General features: G+C 42.4%; 1 protein-coding gene across 1 annotated transcript in view; it reads right to left on the reverse strand.

The window, feature by feature from the left end:
- Positions 1-9,395, reverse strand: part of ARHGEF26 (Rho guanine nucleotide exchange factor 26) — a 112,491-nt gene extending 103,096 nt beyond the window's left edge. Inside the window, exons 1-3 of the mRNA XM_077826494.1 lie at positions 8,337-9,395; positions 6,425-6,464; positions 4,002-4,147 (exon numbers count right to left, since the gene is read on the reverse strand). Of these exons, the coding sequence (XP_077682620.1) occupies positions 4,002-4,147; positions 6,425-6,464; positions 8,337-9,395 (1,245 nt within the window). The remainder of the gene's footprint in view (positions 1-4,001; positions 4,148-6,424; positions 6,465-8,336) is intronic.
- Positions 9,396-11,298: the final 1,903 nt, after the last annotated feature.

Consider the following 11,298-nt stretch of genomic DNA (forward strand, 5'->3'; position numbering starts at 1 on the left):
AAATAATCCCAGTTCCCTCAGCCTCTCCTCATAAGTCATGTGCTCCAGTTCCCTAATCATTTTTGTTGCCCTCTGCTGGACTCGCTCCAATTTTTCCACATCCTTCTTGTAATGTGGGGCCCAAAACTGGACACAGTACTCCAGATGAGGCCTCATCAATGCTGAATAGAGGAAAATGATCACATCCCCTCGATCTGCTGGCAATGCTTCTACTTAGACAGCCCAAAATGCCATTAGCCTTCTTGGCAACAAGGGCGCACTGACACACATCCAGCTTCTTGTCCACTGTAACCCCTAGGTCCTTTTCTGCAGAATGGCTGCCTACCCACTCGGTCCCTAGTCTGTAGCGGAGCATGGGATTCTTCCATCCTAGGTTTAGGACTCTGCACTTGTCCTTGTTGAACCTCATCAGATTTCTTTTGGCCCAATTCTCTAATTTGTCTAGGTCCCTCTGTATCCTATCCCTACCCTCCAGCGTATCTACGACTTCTCCCAATTTAGCGTCATCTGCAAACTTGCTGAGAGTGCAATCCACACCATCCTCCACATCATTAATGAAGGTATTGAACAAAACTGGCCTCAGGACTGACCCTTGGGGAACTCTGCTTGACACTGGCTGACAACTAGACTTGGAGCCATTGATCACTACCCGTTGAGCCCTATGATCTAGCCAGCTTTCTATCCACCTTACAGTCCATTCATCCAGTCCATACTTCTTTAACTTGCTGGCAAGAATACTGCGGGAGACCATATCAAGAGCTTTGCTAAAGTCAAGGAATAACACGTCCACTGCTTTCCCCTCATCCACAGAGCCAGTTGTTCCCGTATATTAACACCTTTATGGGGTTGCTAGTAATATCGTGGTGTTGACTTAAACAGCTGGATCTTAGTTGGTTTCCTGTCACTTCTGAGGAAGAACTACTGTGCATACTGAAAGAAAGACTGCAATAAGAAGGGCGGTGGACACCCATCCCTCGTCTACACACAGAATTTGCACTGGTTTAACATACAACAGTTTAAAAATTATTTAAATCAGTGCCAAAACACTTATTTATAATGGCTTATTTCAGTTTAACTTAAACCTATGCTTAAAATATGCTAAAATTTGTTTAAAGCCAAGTTTGTATCAGTTTAAGAGTGGCCACATGGCCTTCTGCACTGGTTTAACTAAACTGATTTTAAAATAACACCTGTAGTTAAACTGATGCAACCCTGCTTGTCTGTAACCCTCTAGCTATGCCCAGAAACCAACCATGTGTCTGTGGAGAGGGGAAGATCAGAGAAACTGTCCCTTCTCTCCATACATTTTGGAGTTACTCCTGGGGAATGAAGGGGAGTCAAAGAAACCACCTGCCAAACAAAGTGAAAATGACACGGATTACTTCTGTTAACTAAACCACTTTAGAGTGGCAAAAAAACAAACACTTTTACATAAGTAACAAACCTCCACCAATAGCCCAAGAAATTTGTTGAATAATGAAGTCAAGAGTTTTTCCTGCAGCCAATTCACCATATTCCTACAAGAAAGCAAACAGAAGCCTCCTCCAATAGCATGAGCCTTTCCTTTTTTACCAGTATAAGCGAATTTAGAATGCTCTCATAGCTTTGACAGACACAGCATGTGTTTCTGGCACTGCAAACTCAACCTCATCCTTTTGATAGGATCATAAAAAGGAAACTCTTCAATACTCCTCCTTCTGACTACTACAAAAGCATGTAGAAAACTCAGAAATGCCTATACATGTACTTAGATTGCATGCTCTTTGGGGGCAGAGACCATCTTTTTGTGCTGTATTTATACAACACCTAGCATAATGAGGTCCTGGTCCATAACTAGAGCTCCTAAGTATCATCATAATACAAACAGAAAATAATAATTTTTTGCTCTCCATCTTCCATGCCTCCAAAAATCATCAATGAGGAGAATTAATCATCAATATGCTAAAAAAAAAAAAAGTAAACTTTTCTAAAGATAGCAGACAATCTCTGCATAAGAGGTGCAAAACTTTTATATGCCTTAGAGAGACGAGTCTGGCAATTTCACAAAACATGAAAATGTGAAATTATCCCTGTGGCTGGTGGTTAGAATTCCCAGGTTTACCATCTACATTTGTTCCTTTCATATTTCACTATTAATCATGAACTCTTTGGTCACCATTTTTAATGCACCAAATATATATGTAAAGCAAAGAAATGCAGCAACAAAAATAATATTTAGCAAAAAGTCACCACATTACATACAGCACACTGAAATGCAGCCCCTTTGGAGAAGGCAGGGGGGTTGTAAAGTGTGATGCACGTGTGGGGGAAGTGCACTGTTGACTAAAGGCATCCAGGCAAACCTCTATTCTTATGAAAAGTCTCATGGGAACTGAAGAGCTTTATTGCTGTCACCAGAGAAGCTTAGGGTCACATGCAAAAAGCATGTGTATCTGAGCACCCAATTTGCATGTGCAGTTACCACAATGGTATGCACCTAGATTTGTATATGCAAGTATTTGCATGTGAGGACATCTGGTTGAATGCCTAACTGTCCAGTTGTATCTAGAACTGTGTGCATTTATGAACTTTTAAACACATGGCAATGGCCTTTTCAAATTTGAAATTCAGGAGCTATATGTCCATGCAAAGCACAAGAGCTCTCAGGTTAAAATGAGCTTCTCCACTCACAAAAGTCACTTTCTGTGACAGTGAGCGTCAAGGGGAGTAAACCTCCAGTCCTCCATGGTCTTCTAAAAATCAAGGGTTGTGTTAAAAAAAAAAAAAAAAGTTCACTCACGGTTTATGGTCCTGATCTAAAGATTGTCCATAGCCCTTGCATGCAAAGAATACAAGTGCAAACACATAGAACTCAGTTTAATCTAAAGGGCCATGTCCACCCTAGTAGAATCAGAACCAGTTTATCCAGCAAGTCTGGATATTTTGAATGTGATCCTTCAAACAAGGGTAAACTGCAGCAGTGTAAAAATTCTCTCTCTTCTAAGGGGTTACCATGATGTGGTTACACCAGTGCTAAAATCCTGGTGTAGACAAGGCCTGAGCAGTAAACACTGTGCCCTGTAGGGAGTGTTTGCAAGATCAGGCCCTTAAGATGGAAAATGTGCAATTATTTTCTGGATTGTGGCCATTTAGCACATCCTTTAGTTTGCATTTTTTTAAATTATTTATTTAAGTTTGGAAGTCATTTGTAAGAATGTAAAGCTGAACTGCAATACACTATCCTTTGTTTTACACACATACATTTTTAAAAACCCTTTATTTTGATTGCAATGTTGGTGTAGCCATGTTGGTCCAAAAATATTAGAGAGGTGAGGTAATATCTTTTTTCCAGCCAACTTCTGTTGATGAAAAAAAACAAAACAAAAACCAAGCTTTCAAGCCTACACTGAGCTCTTCTTCTCTTTCACCAACAGAAGCTGGTCCAATAGAAGATATTACCTCACCACCTTGCCTCTGTTTATTTTGATTGACAATATATACACCAAAAAATGTCCTGTTAATCCAGAGCAATCATTTCCATTTGTACCAAATGATTCTCTTCCACAAGCGTAGGCCAGCATTTCTAGTAGAATGAGACTGAAATTACTAAATCCTCAGGTCACACTTACTTTCTCATGTCACCCACTTTATTTAATTTTGCCTTATGTTTTTGTTCTATAGATACTTAACTTATCTTAATACTTCACAGATACTGGCTTTTGTCTTTTTCAGTAAAAAGACATTTCCAATAGGCCTTACTAAATCATCTTGAAGAGTAAAGAGGTTTGTGCAGGTAAGAGCTGAGTAAAGCAGAGCTAGGACTTCAGGATTTGGCCCCATATCTGTAACACATGGGCAATTACAACTCCGAATATTAATAAAATGTCCACAATCACTTTACATTTGAGAAGGGGCTGGAAGTCAAACTTCAGGCAGAAAATGCCACTGGCAGATAAAATCCTTGCTTATATATATTCTTGCATACTATATTTTTACTGGCTATATAACCATTAAATACTCACCACTGATAGCTGACTCCATGTTGATCTCAGAGGCGTATACTGAATAACTATCCTTTCCTCTGATTTTTGTTCTTTGGACTCAGAATCTTCATCAGAATCTATGTCCAGAGCCTTTTCTTTGTAGTTTTGATACAATACCGCATTTTCTACAATGCAAAGGAAAGTGCCATTAATTGTCAGAAAGTTATAACTTTTGAAAACAAATGGCATAAGTAGCATTTAAACAATGAAATAAAGCAAACTGTAGATGTTGCTCACAAACTGCATAAAGACAAAGATAGTGTCTTATTAAAGACGGACAGTGGCACAGTAACAATGGATCACTGTACCACTATTAAAAAAAATGCCTTCTGACTGAATTAAAGGACAGATGGGTCCTTTGTTGAGGAAAGCCAGAAAACAGCTTTATTTCCCCCTAATTTGTTGTGCAATGTGTCATAACAAGCTAAAGATTAAAAAAACAAAAACATCAGTACAGTAAGGTCAATCATCCAGGTGTGTGATTATCTCATGCACATAGTAAAAGGTATTAAGAACCTATTACCAATGGCAATTTTTACACTATTAGCCTTAAAAACTGTTCATATTTCATTGGGGATTATTTTTCCCCCTTCCCAAATTTTGACTTCAGAACTTTAAAATCAGGACTGACCAAGACAGAGCCTGTGGGACACACCCAATCATCTTCGAGACATGCTAAATGCGGGGCCTGCACACTTTCATATGCACTCAGATTCCTCTTCTATGTGCTTCAGCGCTACCAGTATTAATGCAACAAAACCACATGGGGAAGGAGCACAAACATGAAGACCAGCTTCTTCTAGTGCTCACACTCTTTTTTTATATATATTAAGCACAAGCACATGGGGAAAGAGGGAACTCAAAATACAGGAACTAAGCCACGAAGAGAAGAAACGTTTTATAGGAGAAAGGCTGATGATACTTTGAAAGGCAAATACTTTTATAGGAGAAGGGCAGGTGTTTTTTTACAACCTACTATTTGCAGGAAGGAAAGTGAAAGAGATTGAGCTCCTCAGTGAGTCTTTAAGAGTCTGCTAAAGTCTTTCGTCAAACTGGACAGATTTGCTTTAGCTGCTGTGTCCGTTAGCACTTTGCTCAAGGGTTGTACATAAGGGCTAGAGTTTATAAGGTGTGTACACACATCATATAATCATAAACACATAGCATAACTGCATATGGTGCTGTGTAACAGGGGAGTTCTGCCAGAAAAAACTAAGACTTTGCCCAAAGAGTTTACAATCCAAAGAATTACATTAAGAAAACAGAGTGGGCCAGGATCATTACAGACAGCATGCTCCAAAGAATATGTGAGATTTTTATAAACTTTGAGGATGGAAGCTTGGCATATAATAACTGAACCCTGAATGCCATTCTAGGGAGCAAAGAGTAAGGAGTGAGCAACCGAGATGAAGAGAGCAGTCAGAAGAAAACCTTGGACATAGAATCAGGAGAGAGGAAGGAGGTATCTTAGAAAATGAAGGCCGGGCATATTCGTGGATTGCTTCAAAAGCAAAGAGTTGCTTAAACAATGCATGAGACCTGAGAAGTTAAGAAAAGAAGAGGAGACAAAGCAGTGGGAAAGGAAGATGTTCACAGCAACCAGGTTTTGAATGGACTTGGGGAGAGATTAAAGATGGGCAAGCAGAGACAGCGCCGATTACCATAGTCAGGAGAGATTACAAGAGTAAGGACTAATGGTTCGTTGTAAAATAGAGAGGAGGGGATGCAGCCAGTTCATCAAAAATCAGGGTCAGAGGAACAGGGAAGAGCGGAGACAAAGATGACATCGAGACTACAAGCTTATGGGTCAGAACGGCAACATGAGAAAAAAAGATTATGTTAGACTGCAGGGATAGTTTTCATAAGCATTGGTGGTTTACACCTAAAATCCAGAGAATGGCACCTTGCCCCCCCCAGTTCTGCAACCTGAATCCACATAGGTTAATCCTGACACTCACCTAGACCCCAATGAAGTCAAAGGTCTATGTATGAGGTCTGACCACTGAAATCAGCTTGCAGGAATTGGCTTTATTTTATGCAAATCCCACAGTGTTTTTTATAAGAGCTGAAGCTTAAACTATATACACAAATACATATAAATAGTTCTTTTTTATATTCCAGTGTAAGGTATTGTTTACCTGCCTTTCCGTATTCTTTAAGCAATTCTACAAACAGAATTTAATGGCAGTTGTATTATTATTAAAAGTATTTCCAGCTGATAACTGAAATCTAAAAATCTTGAACTAACATGCTTTTCTTTGAAAAAAACTACAGTATTTTGACATATTGTTCTCTTGAAGTCAGCTTCTCTTGAGATTTATTTGGTCATTTGAAAGCTTGGGTTTTTGTCAGAACATGCATTCAAATAATAAAAACCAGTCTCCACAAAATCCAGTGCTTACCTTCCCCATCAAATGTCCCTTGTCCTTTCGGTGCTTTCTTCTAGGATGTTTTTGTAAAGAAAAGAAACATGAAAAATAAGAATACAAAGCCACTGACTGCAGCAAAGGTTATGCTATTTTATTTAATATTAGCAAAGGCACTGAGTTAATTATTCCTAGTTTATAAACTTTTGACAATTAGTAAATTATTCACACAACCATTGTTTCACTACAGATGTGACATTAAAGTTGCTATGGACTTTCTTCTAATTGCTTAGTCATTCATCACGTTGCATTTTTCCTACAAACTGAATAAAAAGCCATTCAAAATTATTTCATACTATAGCATTACAAGACTTCAATAAACTCGCATTTCATTGGCTCTGAGCTATCCTATCAAGTATACATTGTTCTTGTTAGAGGGACTAGCTTTCCTTCTCATGCTACAAAAAATTCACATAAGGCACCATGTAAGCTATTTTCTGAGACCATAACAAGCCCTCTGAAATAAAACGAACTTATTGGTGAACTACATTTTAGACCTTTATGTGCTTCAATACTATTAGTTCAACTGGCAAAACAACAACAACAAAAACCACATTAGCAACAACAACAAAAAGTCATCTCTGTATAAAGACAGGGCAATATAATGTCTTCTTATTTTAAGCAGAACTCCTCAGTGCTTTCATTGGGGGAGGTCTGTAGGAAAAAAAACTAATGGAATGATACAGCCTACAATCTGACCTACTGAAACTGCTTGTTTGTGTAATTTCTGTGAAAGCTCCCAACCCCCACCCCCTAAATTTTTTGTTTGCCTGAGAACTGTCATACACTCGATAATTATTCTACTAGTTACAGCTATTATGCCTTGCCTGGAGTGCTTTACTGCACAATTCCAAGTCACCCTGCAGAGCTTTTTAATCTACCAATTTATTAAAAGCATTCGATGCTTGAAGGGTAGAATGCAAATGAAACACAACAAAAAGACAAAGATTAACATTTTTTCAAGCCAGAAAAAGGTTTTACAGTTTTTTTTAAGCAAGGTTTTGTGGCATAATTATAATATAATTAATTTAGCAAGAGAAAATGTAATAAAACTATTATTCAAAAAGGATTAAATCCGAGGACTGAAATAAGACATTCTACTTTTAGGATACACCTGAGGCTGTTTCAAGATACTTTAAAAGGACTCTGTCAATTTAAAAAGTTCACTTCTACCTGAATTTTTTAAAAACATACTGTTACAAGTAACAGGCAAGGTTATGATAACTGAAAGAGATGGGGGGGGAGTAGTTGGACTATTTTTTGCCACTGTATTTACTTTTTACATTAGGCAGCACTTTGTGAAGTCAGTTTAATTGTCTCCCCTATTCAAACGTATATAGGGGTGGGATAAACTTTTTTAAATATAAGCAAATATGAATGCAAAACAAAACCTAAATTGACAGGGGGATTCAGTGACAAATGTAAAATATAAGGAGTACTTGTGGCACCTTAGAGACTAACAAATTTATTTGAGCATCCGACGAAGTGAGCTGTAGCTCACGAAAGCTTATGCTCAAATAAATTGGTTAGTCTCTAAGGTGCCACAAGTAATCCTTTTCTTTTTGCGAATACAGACTAACATGGCTGTTACTCTGAAATGTAAAATATGAAATTACCTTTAACTCATATTTTAAACTGGCTAGGTTTCAAATTAATGTTATCCTTAAAAGTACTGTTTTCATTACAGTAAAATGGAGGAAATGTTAAGTGACCATTTATACCTGTCAAATGTCACAGAGAAGTTTCTAATAGTAAATAATGAACTCAAAAACAAATGCATTAAAAGAAAAATACTTAGACTGCTAATCACTACCTTTAAAGTGGCCACTACCATTCCAAAAAAAAAAAAAAAAAAAAAACCATGAGTTTCATCTACCAGTTTACTCACCTTTATTCTTCCTAAACTAGAAAATTTCTCCTTGTCCTCCACAACAGCTTTGAGTACTGGCTGGGACATTCTATTTTTTTTCTTAAAATTTGTAGAACTGTCAAAGTCAATGCCACTCACTACTGCTCTTCTATAGGAAGTAGACCTCAATCCTCTTCTCAATGCCCCTGGGCTATTCAGGTTACCTTCGGTCTCTCCATCACCATCAGCTACCAAAGGCATATTAAGCACCTCCAACATGCTACGGACCTTGAGGACCCTTTTGTTCGGTTCCACATTCTGGTTGCTGGTTTTGTTTGTCACTTTTATCTCAGAAGCTAAACTCCTAGGAATGATCTGTTGTTTCCCCACTTTGAGCGCAGCAGGACTATTTGTACTCAGAACTATTGACTGTTTTTCTGGGAGTTGGTTCTGATTAGATGTCAGTCTGTGGAGAGTTAAGTTTTGCTGTGAGGGAGCTGTCTGGGAAACCAATGAGGGTCCCACAAGTGCCTTTTCTGGGTTTTTAAAAAGCTGGTAGGATTGTAACTGCAAAACAGCCATTGTGTTATTACTCAGTGAAGGCATATTTCCAGGTAAGGACCCAGGAGTTGACATAAAAGCAGTCTGTTCATCTTCTGGAATAAGTGCTGATTGACTGGAAATCATCACTGGACGAAGCAATGTGTCATCTGGCGAGGTTACTGTAAAACTTATCAAGTTATCTGAAACCAGTTTCAGAACTGGAGATGCCTGGTCAGAAGAAAGTTGGGGGGAAACAGCTTTATACTCTGGAGATCCTATTTTTCCGTTTGGCACAGATCCCATCTTGGACTTAAAAGAGGAGGGGCTCCTTTGGACTAATCTGTTGTCTGGAGAAGTAACTATTGTTTCAGCGGGCTGAGTCACAGTGAATGTACCCCTGTCTTCCACAGGGAAATCTGTGAAGAGGACCCCGTTGGGGCTCTGGTAAGACTGGGGTCTAGGTTTGCTCTTGGCGCGTTGCTGGGGGGTCGATCTCCTCCTCCACCATGGCGTTACGTTGTTACCAGAAAAATCCACTTCACTTTCCCCATCCATAGCAAATTCCTTAGGGTCACCACTAGTGCAAGAAGGAAGCAACAAATCCTGCAAAGGCTCAGTCCTCGCACGCTCTCCTTTTACTACGAGGAAATAGTAGTAAGCATAACTTTGTCATTCCACACCCAGCCCCAACAGGGCTTACAGAAGGAGTTTTCTTGTAATGCCACTTACACCGCCACCCCCGCCCCCGCTGCGGTGACCGCACGGCATTAGAAGTTGGAGCGAGTTTTCAGAGAGTCGTTCCCCCGCCTCCCCGTCCCCAGCAGCCGCTAGAGCTACAGCGGCTCCCCCCCGGCCAGGCAGCCGAACTTTACAGCCGAACTTGGCGGGTGCAAACCCAGACCCGCAGCCCACCTGCTGGGCGCCCCACGGCCGGAGGGGGACCAGCACCGAAGGAGCCCACCCCATGCCTGCGAGCCCCGCAGCGAGAGAACTTTGCACACAGCCGCGCGGCCCCCTGCGCCTGTCCCACAGCTGCCCCCGCCAAGCCCGGACCCAAGCGCAACGATTCCCCGCGGGGCGGCTGCTGCTAGGGACTCACCGCATGGCCGCGAGCAGCCGCAGGAGGGAAAGCCCCTCTCGCCCGGAAGGCAGGGGGTGGACGCTCCCGTCCCCACCTGCCGCTCGCTGCCCGCCTCTGCCACGGACTGCGGTGCACGGGCCAGCCCCCACCGCGCTCTGCTTCAGCGGGATTCCCCACCCACCCACGCAGCCTTCAACCTGAGCCGTCCGCGCCCCGCCCGCCGGGAGCTAAGCGCCGCCCCCGCAGCCCGGCGGAGCAGGGAGGAGAGACACCGCCGCCCTGCGGGCGCCCGGCGAAGCCCCGCGGCCGGCCGCGCCCGCACCGAGAGTCACGGCTCCAGCGCCACCGCCCTCCCCTCGGGGCGGCGAGTCCCCGGCCCCGCTGTTTCGGGTGGCTGCGAAGCCCAGGCCCCCGGAGGTCGTGGGGCGGTTCAGGACCCCAGGACTGGCCCCAAGCTGTGCGAGTCGCCCAGCCCCGGGCCTGGTGGGGAAGTCTGGAGCCAGACGGGCTTTGTCTCAAGCCAGCGCTGCTGGCAGTTGTAACTTTGAGCTGGGAGCAGGGCAGCGCTTGGACATAACGTGGTCCAAGACACGAGCACCATGGAAACTGCAGGGGTGGAGCGCTAGGGCTGCCCTTAACACAGTATGGCCCAGTTGTTTCATAGGGCAGCAGCCCCAGAAGACAATAGGCCCCGAGACTGTGGGAGTACTAAAGTGCATACACAGGTGCAGCAGGCCACGTCTGCGCGACCCTCTTTAATAGTTTACAGGAGTATAACTGCATTGCTCTGTGGTGTGAAAAATCCGCCCCTCGGAGCGACGCTGGCCTGGTGTGGACAGCGCACTATCAACAGTAGGGCTTCTCCGGTCAACGTAGCTACAGCCTCTTGCAGAAAGGGACTAGCTACACCAACCACAGCAGCTCCGCCACTGGTGGAATAGCCTCTCCAGTGAAGTGCTACCGCAGCACCCATAAAGCTACAGCATTTAAGCTTAGGCCTGCCCTAGGTCTAGACAGGAATAAGGGCCTCAGTTAGCATCCAGCTCACCTTTCAGAAGGTTTCTGAGTTTTGTCTACACAATGGTGTGCTGGAAAACTCATTTCAGGTAGACTTCAGGGAATTCATTTAAACCTGAAAAATAAGGGATTGCAAACTAAGACCTTGACCCTGCTTATGCAGGAGTACTCTCATCAGGCCTGCACCCTCTTTGAATTCACGACTGCTGTCCATAAAGTTAAGGGTTTGTATAAGTGCAGAATTAGGGACAAAATCTGAAAGAGAAAAATCACACCCTGGAAGAACCACCACCCACTTCAGATCATACAGGGTAGAACTCAAACTTGTACATGTGTGAATAAAGGGATGTTTTGAATGCA

This window comes from Eretmochelys imbricata, chromosome 9, assembly GCF_965152235.1.
Source record: "Eretmochelys imbricata isolate rEreImb1 chromosome 9, rEreImb1.hap1, whole genome shotgun sequence".
In the NCBI taxonomy this organism is placed as follows: Eukaryota; Metazoa; Chordata; order Testudines; family Cheloniidae; genus Eretmochelys; species Eretmochelys imbricata.